This window comes from Octopus sinensis, linkage group LG17, assembly GCF_006345805.1.
Source record: "Octopus sinensis linkage group LG17, ASM634580v1, whole genome shotgun sequence".
In the NCBI taxonomy this organism is placed as follows: Eukaryota; Metazoa; Mollusca; class Cephalopoda; order Octopoda; family Octopodidae; genus Octopus; species Octopus sinensis.
Window position 1 is genome coordinate 39,456,678 of NC_043013.1, and position 17,362 is coordinate 39,474,039.

The 17,362-nt window shown below is 35.5% G+C and overlaps 1 protein-coding gene across 1 annotated transcript in view; it reads right to left on the minus strand.

Annotated features, from left to right (window-relative positions):
- LOC115220886 (neutral and basic amino acid transport protein rBAT) overlaps positions 1–13,093 on the minus strand; it is a 30,910-nt gene extending 17,817 nt beyond the window's left edge. The window contains exons 1-2 of the mRNA XM_036510500.1: positions 12,794–13,093; positions 503–628 (exon numbers count right to left, since the gene is read on the minus strand). Coding sequence (XP_036366393.1) covers positions 503–628; positions 12,794–13,081 — 414 coding nt within the window. The 5' untranslated portion in view covers positions 13,082–13,093. The remainder of the gene's footprint in view (positions 1–502; positions 629–12,793) is intronic.
- Between the last annotated feature and the right edge of the window lie 4,269 nt (positions 13,094–17,362).

Below are 17,362 nucleotides of genomic sequence, written 5' to 3' on the forward strand. Positions count from 1 at the left end.
AAGCCGCCGGATCGTTTTATGAATTAGTTGATACGTTAGAAATAGATATCAAAATCTATATGAAAAAATGAGAGGCAAAGTCGACCTTGGCGGAATTTGAATTCAAAACGTAACGACGGACGAAATGCCGCTAAGTATGTTACCCGGCGTGCTAACGATTCTTATTTATTTATTGTCTACAAGGTGCTAAACATAGAAGGGACTAACAAGGACGGACAAACGGATTAAATCGATTACATCGATCCCAATGCGTAACTGGTACTTAGTATCTGAAAAACCTGGGAAACATTTGATAATGTATTCCTTGATAATTTATGTGAAAATTTTTTTTTTTTTTTCAATTTAAAATTGAGATTGGAATACCTAGTTGATGATAGGTTATGAATCAAAGTTGACGGGTACCAAATGATAACAATAACAACGACAACGACAGGAGCAAGACTAACAATAACAACAAAGGCATTGTAGTTCAAAGATATATCGTGGTTTGTGAGTTACTTACATTGAGTTCATCAATAACGACTCTGCTGTATAGGTTGAGATCTGGTAAATCTGGACTGAGTTGGTGCAAATAGAAGGCAGATCTGTCACTTGAATTGGTCCACGCCTCACTGCCATTGATGGTCAACTGTAAAAATATAGAAACGTTTTATTGCACACATCATATATTCATCTCACTTGTTTCATCACGCCAATAGACTATATCTTATCTTTACACCATACTGTCTTCTTAATCCTTTAATTCCACCTAGAATACAAGACTCCAACAAGAGATCTTTATCTGTATCAATCTTTTGTATTGGACAGCAGTTATCTCCAGGTGTAGCTGTTTGCCAGTTTTTTCAGTTTCTGTGGACCTCCGCCACGTTGTTTTTGTTCTGTTACGCTTCTGTTTTCCTTGGGGGCGTCCATCAAAGGATTTCCCTTGTTGATTCCAAATTTTGGCACAAGGCCAATAATTTCGGAGTAAGGTGGCAAACTAGTAATTATCTTTTCAACCCCGAAAATATGAGAGGCAAAGTCGACCTTGGCGGAATTTGAATTCAAAACGTAACGACGGACGAAATGCCGCTAAGTATGTTACCCGGCGTCCTAACGATTCTTATTTATTTATGGCCTACAAGGTGCTAAACATAGAGGGGACTAACAAGGACAGACAAACGGATTAAATCGATTACATCGACCCCAGTGCGTAACTGGTACTTAATTTATCGACCCCGAAAGAATGAAAGGCAAAGTCGACGTTGGCGGAATTTAAACTCAAAACGTAAAGACGGACGAAATGCCGCTAAGTATACTGCCGGCGTGCTAACGATTCTGCCACTTAGCTGCCTTGATTTGCTTTGTAATGTTGGAAACAGCTTTCCATAGGGTGCATCCCAGTCAAACCTATTACCTCCTTTTAATCAGGGTTTCGATAGGTTGATAATTTGCCCGTTTCCACACGGTTTCGTTTCTAAGTTCGCCTTGCCATCTCACCCGAAGCAAGAGCATAAAAATTTGGAGTTTGTCGATGGAGAATTTTGTGACAGGCTATATTTCACACGCGTACAACAGATTCTATTCCTGTATGTTATATATTTTAATAACTACTGATATCTTTATATATCTTATATGTAAAGCAAATGTTATACATGTATATATATTCTTGTAATTGTCATTTTAGTAAATAAATAAATAAATTGACATAATATAATGTCTAAAAGTTGATGAATACCACCTATTGATCCCCTCCATTTTCTTATTGCTCTATAAATTAATGGTAAAATAACTCTTTACTCTCACCCATTTAGTACACTCGGTAATGTAATTGCAATTCAATAAAAAACACTTATGTATTAATAACTGGGTATTCTACCAGCAGTATATTGGATAGATATTATCCAATATACTGCAAAGTTGACCTCGTCTATGGCGGTGTTTGAACTCAAACGTAAATCAATAGAATAAATGTCCCAGGGCATTTTTTCTCCGCCGCTCTAACACTTCGACCAAAGCACCGCACTATAAATTTCATTACAATGGAACTTATCTGATATAATCACTAGCTGCAGTACAATTATCGATACTGATATTGAAATATCACCAAACCCCTATCCCAGGGATTTTGTTTTGTTTTGTTTTTGTTTTTTTGTTTTTAAAGAACAATGGAGTCTACTCTGACGTACATCCGCCAATTCAGTCGAGAAATTGCTTTGGAAACACAATGAGATATGCATTTCTCTTATCAAAAAGCTCACGTTTCCTTACTTGCACTATCGTCGTAATGAGTGTTTCCCTCATTTCCTTCAATGAAGTAAGCCTATTGAAACAATCCTCTGTCAAGTGTAACCTCCGACTGTGGTTAACGTAACAAGTCAAGTACTTTTGGTTGTATTTTACCTTAATCTTGACACAGCAGAGTCTAAATAGATAAATAAACAAACAAATATTTTGGTCTCGCTGCTACGCCTTCCTTAACTATAAATGAGCGAGTTTCTTAATGGTGGTATACTGCATATGCAGATAACGATTTCAAAGTTTCGTCATTTCATAGTGACAGTGGAAGTGGAGGTGGTGATGGGTGGTCGTGATGGTATTGGCCGTGGGAGTTAAGGTGGAGGTGGTATTGGCTATGGTGGGGATAGTATTGGTGCTGCTGTTACTGGTGGTGATCAGTTTTGCGATTCCAACTTTATGCATAAGACTTCACATTTTTAATGAAAATTACGCTTATAAATTCCTGCAGTTATGTTTCAAAGTTATAAACACTGATTTTCATTGATCGATGTGACAGTGAGTAGCGCATGGTTCTGAAACCTTGGCGGTTATGTAACTAATCCCCTTTTAAGATAATTGTACTACTGCGCTGAGAAAGAACTCAATTCAGACCTGTCGAGTGAAATCCAGGTAGAGAAATTTCGTTAAATTAGAGAATATAATTTTTGATTTAAGATATATTCAGAGTCTGATTATAATCGTTGCTGTGTGGTAAGAAGCTTGCTTCTCAACCACATGGTTCTGGGTTCAGTCTCACTGCGTGGCACTTTGAACAAGTGTCTTCTACTATAGTCTCGGGCCGACCAAAGCTTTGTGAGTGGATTTGGTAGATGGAAACTGAAAGAAGCAAGTCGTATATACGTATATTTGTGTGTGTGTGTGTGTGTGTGTGTGTATGTGTCTGTGTGTGCATCTGTGTCTGTGTTTGGCCTCCCTCCACCAACATCACCACTTGACGACCGGTGTTGGTACGTTTATGTTCCCATAACTTTGCTGTTCGGCAAAAAAGACCGATAGAATAAGTGCCAGACTTAAAAAATAAGTAATGTGGTCGATCCATTTGATTAGTGCTCCAGCACTAATAAATAGAAGAGTAAAATAATACCTTTCGCTCCTTACAGACTAACAAGTGTGCCCTATTAACAAAAATGGGGAATTTAGTTGATGCATTTAACTCGAACATAAGTAATGTATTTTGTTTTTTTATTGGGAGTACAAGGTTCTTGATGTCGACTCGTGTATGTAAACGTAATTTATTGTATCTTGGGACGGTCATTATGCTAATAATAAACAACTGCTCTGGTCCCATTTCACTTCATTTTTATTTGAGAATTGGTTAGCTGTTTAGTTCATTAGTCAATAGCTTAAATGGTAATCCAATTGGCAAATAAAAATAAAGAATTGAAATAGAACCTGTGCGTGTGTTTATTCGCGGTATGATGACCGAACCCAAATTCAACAAAATTGCTGATATAATTGAAATGAAATTTCATTAACGAAACATTCAAATGCAATGCAATATCGAAACAGTACATGTATAAAATTACTTCAGTGTATAGTCAGTTCCACCATGTGTTGCTACCTAGGTCAAATTATTACATTAAAATGTAATCGTTCTCTTGTATCAGGAGCAAAGAAAACTAGACAGATATTGTATAATCTTTTCTACTCTTGGCACAAAGCCCGAAACTTTGGGGGAGGGGGCCAGTCGATTAGATCGACCCGAATACGCAACAGATACTTGATTTATCGACTCCGAAAGGATGAAAAGCAAGGTCGATCTCGGCGGAATTTGAACTCAGCGTAAAGACAGACGAAATTCCTATTTCTTTACTACCCACAAGGGGCTAAACACAGAGAGGACAAACAAGGACAGACGAACGGATTAAGTCGATTATATCGACCCCAGTTCGTAACTGGTACTTATTTAATCGACCCCAAAAGGATGAAAGGCAAAGTCGACCTCGGCGGAATTTGAACTCAGAACGTATAGCGGCAAACGAAATACCACTAAGCATTTCGCCCGGTACGCTAACGTTTCTGACAGATCGCCGCCTTAGATACATTGTATAATGTTGTCTTAGACACACTATATATAAAAGAAAAGACGACTGGAAGTGAGTAGAAGTGGAGGTTAGCTGTTATTTCTAACAGGGCGACAAGACAAAGTGAGTCTCCCCCACTGTCTCGCAGTTTTACCGTACTGTTTAGTAATGGTGATGGTGGTGGTGGTGGTGGTACTGTGTTGATGTTTAGCTCCAAGTGAATCCTGATGGATCAGAGCCATCGTTAGACATTCCTACCAGGACCAATTTGTTTATTTAACATTTATTATTTTTTTTTCTTTTGGTGAGTAGAAGTGGATGTTAACTGCTATTTCTAACACTTCGAGAGGCCACAAGTGAGTTTCCCTCACTTGTCTTGCAAGTTTTACAAGATTGTTTAGTAATGTGTAACCCAAGTCAACAATCGCAGCAGTTAGATGGAACAACAGTATGTTGCAAAACCGAGATTGCAGTTCATGTGGTGCACCTCAGAAATGTGCTTCTTCTTACACAATAACACAGACACGCACAGACACACACACAACAAAGTAGACACATGTGCACACACTAAAAAGTAGACACACGCATATATCATAAGGAGACACATACAGTAAACTAGACGCATACACAAAAAATAAAATAGTGAAACACGCACACGATAAGGTGAACAGATACGAACAATAGATACAAACACATGCAGAATAAACTACACATACAACACGCACACACACACATACACACACATACAACATGCACACACACACATACACACGTGCCTTGTAAAGTGACTATTGTATTACTATACGTCAATGAGAAAACTCAACATGGTCATCCGAGCTATCAGCAATAGGAACTAAACCATCCCCCTTCCCTCCACACTCCATCACAAATAATAATAATAATAATAATGATAATAATAATAATAATAATAATAATAATAATAATAATAATAATAATAATAATAATGATGATGATGATGATGATGATGATGATGATTATGATAATGGTTTCAAATTTTACCACAAGGGCAGCCATCTTGTTCAACTGGCACTTTATTTATCGACCCCGAAAGGATGAAAGGCAAAGTCGACCTCAGTGAATAACGATAATTATAATTTCTACTCAAGGCACAAGGCCTGGAAAATTTGCAGGGAAGGGGGCTAATCGATTGCATCGACCCCAGTGCGTAACTTGTACTTATTTCACCGACCTCGAAAGGATGAAATGCAAAGTCGACCTAGAAGAGACTACTCAGATGGTTCTCATTGATGCTTAGATTCAATCTTAGGTCATCATCACTCATACACCTACTACTACTACTACTACTACTACTACTAATAATAATAATAATAATAATAAAATATAATAATAATAATAATAATAATAATAATATAGTAATAATAATAATAATAATAATAATGATAATAATAATAATAGTATTAATAATACTCTTTTTATTAATAATAATCTTTTCTACTCTACGCACAAGGGCTCGAAATTTTTGGGGAGGGTGCCAGTCGATTAGATCGACTCTAATAGTATTAATTTATCGACCCCAAAAGGATTAAAGCAAAGTTGACCCCGGCGGAATTTGAACTCAGAACATAAAGACAAACGAAATACTGCTAAGCATTTTGCCCGATGTGCTAACGTTTTTGCCAGCTCGCTGCCTTAATAATAATAAAAAGAAGAAGAAGAAGAAGAAGAAGAAGAAGAAGAAGAAGAAGAAGAAGAAGAAGAAGAAGAAGAAGAGAAGAAGAAGAAGAAGAAAATCCTTTTTACTATGGGCACAAGGCCTGAAATTTTGGAGGAGGGTCCAGTCGATTAGATCAACCCCAGTACGCAACTGGTACTTAAGTTATCGACCCCGAAAGGATGAAAGACAAAGTCGAACTCGGCTAGAGAAGAAATAGGGAAAAGTTGAATATGGTTGTAATCATACCATTTTACTTGTGTCTATTTTAACGTCCCAAAAAGACACAAGCTAAAATGGTATGATTCCAACCATATTCAACTTTTCTCTTTTTTTTTTCTCTATGCTCTTATTTATTTATTCTTCACTCTGATGAATCTCCATGTTTCAGATTGGTTTTATTACCACATATGATAAATATTTTTAGCATATCAACGGCAGTACCACACAACATTGGAAGCAGAAACAGCTGTTAGATGGGATGCAGTCTATTTGTATTGAATTAATAAATAATAATTGATATCATTCAATTGTTGTTCATCAATATTTCTCCATTTTCTGTTTTCTTTAAATCTTGATTATTGATAAACTCATCTTTATCTTTGTCGTTACCTCTAATTTATGAGCATAATATGCCTGCATATGTATGCCCATGGTTAAACATATATAATATACCGGTAGTGTAACGGATACTTCTATCCCTTAGACGGTTATTTTAACCTCTAACTCAGCTAACCTTAATTATATATAAATATAAATATATAGATAAAGATATATATATATATATATGAAACAAAAGGGGGGTGTTTCCACACAGGAAAAAATATAGGAAAATGTGTTATTGAAAATGCACCTAAATTTCCAAAAATCGTAAATGTTTAAAATACATTTATTTACATATATACCAAACTAGTTTCAACAATATTTTTTGTTTATTAATGGTAAAAGTTTAAAATTAGAAAAAACATCTTTAAAAGTAAGTTTCAATGTTGACAAATTAAAATGTTTTCCTTCGTGGAAACACCACCCCACCGATTTTGTATATATTATATATATATATATATATATATATATATATATATATATATAAGTTAATCCAAACAAGAAAGCACAAAATTACACAAAACGCGAGGACGTGGAAACAATATAGTATTATGGACGCTCAGGAAAGAAGGAAAGAAGGAGGGTTTAACGTTTCGAGCGGAGCTCTTCGTCGGAAACATAGGAGAAGGAAAGATCTAGAGAAGGGAAGACAGAGGAAAAAAAAGCGCCAACGGTACACACGCTGTCAAATTTTTCCGTATTTGTGTAAATGTGTATAGAATAATATATAAGTTGAATAAAGTTAAAACATGATCTGGTTCTCACGTTTTTCATTATTGCATTTAAAGAAAGTTTTTGTCAGCTGAATATCTTTTAGAAAGAAGAAAAAGCAGTAAAAAGAAAAGACTCAATTTTAACACACAAAAAAAGAAACAACCAGGAACAACAAAAAATTTCTTTTTTAAAAACAGTTTATGGCTGTGTGGTAAGTACCTTGCTTACCAACCACATGGTTCTGGGTTCAGTCCCACTGCGTGGTACCTTGGGCAAGTGTCTTCTACTGTAGCCTCGGGCGGAGCAAAGCCTTGTGAGTGGATTTGGTAGACGGAAACTGAAAGAAGCCCGTCGTGTATATGTATATGTATATAAATGTGTGTGTGTTTGTGTCTGTGTTTGTCCCCCCCCCAACATTGCTTGACAACCGATGGTGGTGTGTTTGCGTACCCGTTACGTAGCGGTTCGGTAAGAGAGACCGATAGGATAAGTACTAAGCTTACAAGGAATAAGTCCTGGGGTCGATTTGTTCGACTAAAAGCAGTGCTCCAGCATGGCCGCAGTCAAATGACTGAAACAAGTAAAAGAGTAAAAGAGTAAAGGGTATCAATCTTTTACCCAGGTTCCGAAACCGCAACTTCAAATCACCATACAAACACCAATTGCTGACCTCACCCACCTCCAGTCCAATGAAATTCTATAAACTCCAGTTGCTGACCTCACCCACCTCCAGTCCAATGAAATTCTACAAACACGAGTTGCTGACCTCACCCACCTCCAGTCCAATGAAATTCTATAAACTCCAGTTGCTGACCTCACCCACCTCCAGTCCAATGAAATTCTACAAACACGAGTTGCTGACCTCACCTAACTCCAGACCAATCAAAACCGAACTTCAGCAAATACAACGAAATTACCCATTAAGAGAACCAACCAACCAACCGGAATGACATATCCACAAGGAAACCAGCCAAGCAGAACGACAAGCTTGACTACGGAAGAAAAAACGTCACCAGAATTTTAACGAATCAAGAATCAGATCCGCTCGCGGAAAAAAAATTATACATTCATCTGATCCCAAAACATACCACTACAAGCGAAATCGTGTATTAGAAGAGGATCTGAGAAAACTGAAAACTAAATTCTCTTCTTTTACTATTTCATTTCACACTTGTTTTTCTCAGTATGACTTGTCGATCACCACTAAAATTAATGAACTTTGTACATTCAAACAAACTGATATACAGTTTTAATTTTATTGACTGCTATGAACATTCAAACTTGCACCTTCTGTTTTGAACATGTTAATTTATCAACATTGAAACATTTTAATTTGTCAACATTGAAACTTTTAAAGACGTTTTTTCTGATTTTAAACTTTTACCATTGATAAACAAAAAATATTGTTGAAACTAGTTTGGTATATATGTAAATAAATGTATTTTAAATATTTGCGAGTTTTTGAAATTTAGGTGCATTTTCAACAACACATTTTCCTATATTTTTTCCTGTGTGGAAACACCTGCCTTTTGTTATAATACATACATACAATACATACATACATACATACATACATACATACATACATATATATATATACTTATAATATATATATATATATATATATTATATATATATATAGTTAATCCAAACAAGAAAACACAAAAAACACAGCAACGCGAGGACGTGGAACAAATAAAGTATTATTGGACGCTCAGGGAAGAAGGGAAGAAGAGGGTTTAACGTTTCGAGCGGAGCTCTTCGTCGGAAACAAAAGAGAAGGAAAGATCCCGAGAAGGGAAGACAGAGGAAAAAAAATTGCTGGCGGTGCTCACACATATATATATATATATATATATATATATACATATCTATCTATCTATCTATCTATCTATCTATCTATCTATCTATCTATCTATCTATCTATCTATCTATCTATCTATCCATCTGTCTATCTATCTATCTATCTATCTATCTATCTATCTATCTATCTATATATATATATAGTTCAAATGGCGGTGCCCCAGCATGGCCACAGCTCATGAGCTGAAACTAGAATCAATCAATCAATCAATATATATACATACGACGAGCTTCTTTCAGTTTGGCCTGTCTGATTCTATAGTAGAAGCCACTTACCCAAACTGTCACGCAGTGCCACTGAACCCGAAACCATATGGTTGGGAAGCAAACTTCTTATCGCACAGCCACGCCCGCGGCATCTACATATGCAAACACACATGCACACTCACGCGCGCGCCTGCGCGCACGCACAGATATCGATTTCAAATATTGGCACAAGGCCAGCACCTTCAGGGGAGGAGGTAATTCGATTACTTCGATCCAAGGGTTCGACTGATGCTTATTTTATCGACCATGATAGGATGAAAGGCAAAGTCGACAACGGTGGAATTTGAACTCAGAACGTAAACACGGACGACATGCCGCTTAGCATTTTGCCCAGCGAATCAACGATTCTGCCAGGTCACCACTTTTGACACACACACGCACACACACACATACACACACATATATATATACATATATAAACTGGGAATGTGTCTGTCTGTATGTGTGCATCACTAAAACTCGAGAACTACCAGACCGATTTCATTCGGATTTTACACATGCACTACATAGGTTCCATGGAGTGTCATGGGCCAAAACGATTTTCAATTTCTTGTATAACGCGAGCCTGGAGCAAACTCTTAGACTGTTTCGGTATTACGTGTCAAAAGTGAAACAATAACATCTCTATTGTAACGTGATGTAATAGTTTCACTTTTATATGGTTTCACTACGTATATAATAATAATACATAGTGAAACTATTATTTCACATTACATATATATATGTGTATATGTAATGTATATAATTTATAATATATATATATATATATATATATATATATATATATATATATATATATATATATATATATATATATATATATATATATATAGCACAAAGTGAAGTTCAAATGTGTATGTGTTGTATGTGTATATATATTTGTGCATATATATAGACTGCAACCTTGCTGGGGCACCACCTTGAACTTTTAGTCAAATAGACACAATACTTTATACATATGCATGTATGTAGTCTATATATATATATATATATATATATATATATATATATATATATATATATATATATATATATATATACAAGACAGGATTTCTTTCAGTTCGCTTTTGATAGCCTACCACATAACTGGATTAAGAAATGCCTGGAAATGTATAAGATAGCACCTACTCTGCGAAACTTTTTGACTGTAAGTATGAGATCATGGAGAACCACACTAACTTTGAACAGTGACAATGAATCTCTAAATGCTAGTGATGTAAAAAGTTCATGTGGCATTTTCTAGGGTGACTCACTATTACCACTCCTCTTTTGTTTAGCCTTAATACCTCTCTCAAAATAAGGCATTCAGAGATGGAGGAAAGGATCAGGAGAGAATGTTATCGAAGAGTGAGAGCAATACTCAAGACAGAGCTGAATGCAAGAAACAGGATCGAAGCGATCAATGCATTGGCAATACCAGTCGTGACTTACAGTTTCAATATCGTTAACTGAAATATGTCAGCTTGACAGAAAAATATCAATGCACCACCCTAAGGCAGATACAGAACGACTTTATCTGCCAAGAAAAGAGGAAGGCCGTGGTCTTTTACAACTGGCAATAATAATGAAGATTGCTACAAATGCCCTAGACACCTACCTGAAAAAGTCTGAGGACTGGATGTTAAAACTTGTCTCAAAACATGAAAACAAGAAAGCATCATACTCAGTCACAAAACAGGCAAAGGAATACCTAAGTGAATTCCGAATACAACAAATTTCGGAATTAGAGATAGACACGCAAGAAACAAGCACAGAAAAAGCTAAGCGCATGAAAACCCGTGCTAAAACTGCGGCCTTAGATATTCTGAATGATAAATGGCAAGAAAAACCTCTCTATGGCAAATACCCAAAGAGAGCGAATAATGCAGATATTGACAAAGCTTTGACCCATCAACGGATAATGGCCTCGGGCTTAAAATCTGAAAGAGAGGGGTTTATCATAGCAGCTCAAGATCAATGCATACCAGCAAGAAACTACCAGGCCAACATATCAAAGAACGGCAGTAGCCCAACATGTCGTGTATGTCAACAACAAAATGAAACCATTGATCATGTTGTCTCCAAGTGCAGTCTTCTAGCGCCTACAGACTATCTCAACAGGCATGATAGAGCTGCACAATATATTCACTGGGTAATTTGCAAAAACCTGGATTTGCCCCATGAAAAAAACTGGTGGGAACACAAACCACCTCCAGTGCTTGAAAATGATCACATCTCACTCCTCTGGAACTTCACCATTCAAACTGACAGAAAGATAGATGCAAATAGGCCAGACATCATATTGAAAGACTTCAGACAAAGAACATGCCTCCTCATTGATATGACTGTCCCAATCGATATAAACGTATCTGTCGAGACCTACCAAAAACTGAGCAAATATAAAGATCTTGAAATAGAAATCAGCAAAATGTGGAAGCTGAAGACTAAAACAATACCTGTTGTCATAGGTGCCCTGGGAATGATAGCGAAAGGGGCTGATTGCTACCTAACTCAGATACCAGGAAACCCCAAAATGGCAGAAATTCAAAAGATAGTGCTCATGGGAACTGCTCATATCTTACGTAAAATACTTTCTATGTAATCTCAAGGTTTAAAACAAACCATTTTCATTTCATTTATTTTTAATGTTTTTTTATTTTATTTATTTATTTATTTATTTGTTAGACATTCATTAGTACAACACCAAAGAAACCCCAAATATATGGCACCCTAGGCATAACAACAACGTGGACTTCCAGCCTGTTGTCTCTTGAGGTCTCTGGGTGAGACCTGGAGCCAACTTGTACAAATATAAGCAAAAGTCAAACATAGAATGATAATAATAATATATAATAATATAATAATAATAATAATAATAATAATCATAATTAATAATAATAATATAATAAGAATAATGCGAAGGGACTGATTGCTACCTAACTCAGATACCAGGAAACCCAAATGGCAGAAATTCAAAAGATAGTGCTCATATCCTACGCAAAATACTCTCTATGTAATCCCAAGGTTTAACACAAACTTTTTTTATTCTTTTTTTTTTAAATTTTTTTTTATGCATTAGACATTCACTAGTACAACACCAAAAAAACCCAAAAAACCCCCCAAATATATGGCACAGAACTTCCAGCCTGTTGTCTCTTGAGTTCTCTGGGTGAGACTTGGAGCTAACTTGTACAGACATAAAGCAAAAGTCAAACATAGAATAATAATAATAATAATAATAATATATAATAATAATAATAATAATAATATAAATAATCATAATAATAATAATAAGAAGAAGAAGAAGAAGAAGAAGAAGAAGAACAACAACAACAACAACAACAGCAGCAACAAGAAAACTGTACTTTACCCAGTTATTTGGCAAACTTGAACCTGCTTTCCATACATAGTAGTTTTTTTTGTCTCCAGGATCAGCTTTGTTGCTTTCCACGAACCACGCATGTTTTTTACTTGTTTGGTTAGGAATAAAATCAAGTACCACGTATATACCTGGAAAATGTTGACATAGTAGTAGTAGTAGTAGTAGTAGTAGTTTTATTAGTAAGGATACATTATAAATGGTAGTAGTGATGGGGGTATTAGCAATAGTGATAATGTTGGATCTCAGTAGTTGTTCCTCATCTGCCAACATACTCATTCTCACTCTTCTTCCCGGTCTCTCTCACTCTCTCAGACATATACACATATGCTTATAGTAGCTGTATGGTAAGTAGCTTGCTTACGCACCACATGGTTCCGGGTTCAGTCCCACTGCGTGGCACTTTGGGCGAGTGTCTTCTACTCTCTCCTCGGGCCGACCAAAGCCTTGTGAGTGGGTTTGGTAGACGGAAACTGAAAGAAGCCCGTGGTATATATGTATATGTGTGTATGTATATGTATGTGTGTTTGTATATATGTTTGTGTGTCTGTGTTTGTCTCTTCAACATCGCTTGACAATCGATGCTGGTGTGTTTACGTCACCGTAACTTAGCGGTTCGGCAAAAGAGACCGATAGAATAAGTACTAGGCTTACAAAGAAGAAGTCCTGGGGTCGATTTGCTCGACTAAAGGTGGTGCTCCAGCATGGCCACAGTTAAATGACTGAAACAAGTAAAAGAGTAAAGGAGTATATATATATATATATATAATATATATATATATATATACAGATATATATATATATATGCATTCATACATACATACATACATACATACATACATACATACATACATACATACATACATACATACATACATACATATGTACATCCATTTGTACGTGCATACACACACACACAGATATATATACATATATACATCAGAGGTGACTCCAGGTCATCAGCGCTCATCACAGATTTCTTATAAGACACATGCCTGCTCGAAGAATTTCACGTTTTTCCGCTTTATTTCTAGCCTCAAATGGCCTTTTTTTTTTCAATATCTAGCACTATGTCTTTCTCCATTTCTAATTTAATGGTAAAATTAAGGAAAAATACAACCGATCTTTACAAACAGACGCACAGAGTAACAGCAATCGAATAACGACAGCAGCACACAACAAACGTCAGCGATCTGTCACCTGTACACTTGACAAGAGATGCCAGTTAATCTTTTACACCTACCACGCTCGCTCGTATTGGCCTGAGTCGCTGGATAATTTTTCCTTCCTTTAAGAATATTGTAGAATGGAAACTTTTCATAGAATGGAATTTAAATCTTAATCTCTATAGAAATTTATTTTTTCGGGAAAACATTGAATTTGGATTACTTTTAATTATTACGATTATAGATAACAACTCTGTTATATCTGAGCCCGAGTCAGGCGCGTGTGAACGATGTCGAGAGAACGTCTGCTACGAATGATATTTTTTGACACAGGACACCTCCAAGACAATCGCCAGACGGTGAACTGCAAACTCAATAAAAGGAGTTTATATATATATATATATATATATAATATAATATATATATATATATATATATAATATATATATATATTATATATATATATATATAATATATATATTGTAAAAACGAAAAATGCATTAATTAATTGGAATTATAGTCGCAATAATTATATTAATGATTAGTCTGTACCATACTGATTGATTTATACCAAGAATGGCAAGAGAAATAATTCTAGAATTTAAACTAATTTTAATGTACTGAGGAGGTTTAATTAAACCAAAACACCGGCAGAATTACCTCCATACAAGATCATAATCACACTAATTCACTACTTTACATCGCCATTCAATTTTTAATTAGTTTCGATTCTTAGATTAATTTTTAATTGAAGGATTTCTGAATCGTCTTTCGTGATTTTATTTATAAGCGTTCATCATTACGTGTAATGAATTTTCTCTTCCATCCCAAGTGAAGTAATAACTGAATAATTACGAATCTTCGGCCCATTGCATTACGTACGTTAGTCTTCACTTAATAAGTAATGGTCTAGCTGTCTGAGAAATGAATTATTAAAACAATTATAAATGTTTTGATCATTAGACATAAGCATGGTTTTGAGGTTAAGAAGTCCTCTTTGCCACAACGTGGTTTCAGGTCGAATCCAACAATCAGGCACTTTGGGCAAGTGTCTTCTACTATAGCCCCGAGCTAACAAGTGGCTTGTGAGCGGATTTACTGGGCGGAAACAGTGAGGAAGCCCTTCATATATATAAATATATATGTGTGTTTGTGTATGTGTACGTGTGCGTGTGTTTGTGTCTGGAGATGAAAAATAATAATAGGGAGATGAAAAATAATAATTAAAACCATGGTTCAGTTCATAAAATTATAAAGCTATAAAAGTCAATAAAAATTACTATTAATCGATCTTGAAAGGATGGACTTGGTGCAAACATAACTGTATCTATTATTATTATTATTATTATTATTATTATTATTATTATTATTATTAATATTAATAGTAATTTTTATTGACTTTTATAGCTTTATAATTTTATGAACTGAACCATGGTTTTAATTATTATTTTTCATATAGTTTTTAAAACTATTAGCCAAATATGTATAATAACTGTGCTTATTAATATTAATATATACACTGATATATCTTTTGTTTTATTTTGTTTTGTTTACCTTGCATTATTGTACCAATGAGTATTATATTATATAAGTGTAGCATTATGAAGTATATGCATAAGTTTTTATATTTTACATTTTTATATTTTTATATTTATATGTATATGGAAAAATAATTTTTTCACAATTATAACAAATTTAATTCTCTGAAGAGGCCGTGCGGCATCCTTGTTAATGCCTCATTTATACCTGCCTTTATGGTTTATAGGTTAAATGAGGTATGACTGCCCTTGCTGCCGAAACAGCTGTCAGATATGATTTAATTACATATTATATTTGAAATTTTATACGTATATCTCTTTGTCTATTTACATTTACTGTATATTTTGTATAATGCCTTTACTGATATGTAATGGTGTTAATAAAGTATGATTGGGTATCATCTGATAGTTGATGTTTTATTGATTTAAGTATGTTTCTCCATTTCTAATTTTGTAGTATTAATTTACGGTAATATTATTACCTTTACCATATAATACAATAGATGAACTGATTGTTTGGCAATTTTTAACATCTATGTATTAGTCTTGTTGGGTACCTATCTAGCAGTATATTGGATATATGTTATCCCATGGTGGGTTGAATTTTCAACCCCTATCTTCATTTAAACATATATATATATATATATATATATATATATATATATATATATATATATATATATATATATACGACAGGCTTCTTTCAGTTTCGTCGTCTATCAAATCCACTCACACGGCTTTGGTCGGTCCGAGGCTATAGTAGAAGATACTTGCCCAAGGTGCCACGCAGTGGGACTGAACCCGGAACCATGTGGTTGGTAAGCAAGGTACTTACCACACAGCCACTCCTTAAATTCTGTAATTTAGCCGTTGCGCGAAAAAAGGCCGGCAGAATAAAGTATCGTGGTCGATTTAGTCAACTAGACCCTTCAGCGTGGTGCTCCAGAAAGTTCGCAGTCTAATGACTGAAGGAAGTGAAAAGATGATAAGGTCTTAACTTAATATTTATAGAAGAGACCCTTCTTAAATGTTCCCATCTACATCACGCTACATTCAGTTTAATCTCCGATGGCCATCGTGTATGAAGGAAACATTGAATGAAAGTAAACATCAAATATTTCCTAAAGTATGGGTCAGGATGCTGCTTAAGGACTAAAATAAAAAGAAACATGAACAAAATTTCATGTTTTCCAAAACGGACGACTGAGGAAAAATCAGTTAAATGAGGAACCGTATTACAAAATTGGTTGCAATACTGTGGCAATGGTGTGACAATAGTGTGCCAATAACGTAACATTGTTTTTGTTGTTGTTTTTTAATGGAAATGCCACCGGAAGCAGGATATCAGAAGTCGAAACATTCACACGCACACGTTTTGTGTGTGTGTGTGTGTGTGTGTGTGTGTATGTGTGTGTGGTGTGTGTGTGTGTGTGTGTGTGGTGTGTGTGTGTGGTGTGTGTGTGGTGTGTGTGTGTGTGTGTAGTGTGTGTGTGTGCATGTCTTTGTTTTCAGAATGAGTCGATCGGGCGCAGCTGTTTGAGTGTTAACAATTTGACACGGTTGACTGGATAGAAAACCTGATTTTGCGACAGTATCTTTCGGCGATTGAGGCAAACACGCCACGTAAACGTCTCGTCACATACAGAGAGAGAGAGAGTGAGGGGGGGGGATGGGGGGGAGAGGGAGAGAGAGGAAGGGCAGAAGGAGAAAAGAGAGAGACATTATAATTTATTCATTGAACATGAATGACACAAGCTCACTCTATCTCCTCATACAGAGACAGAGACAGACAGACAAATAGACAGACAGACAAATAGACAGACAGGGAGCAGAGAAGAGAGGGAGGAATTGAGATA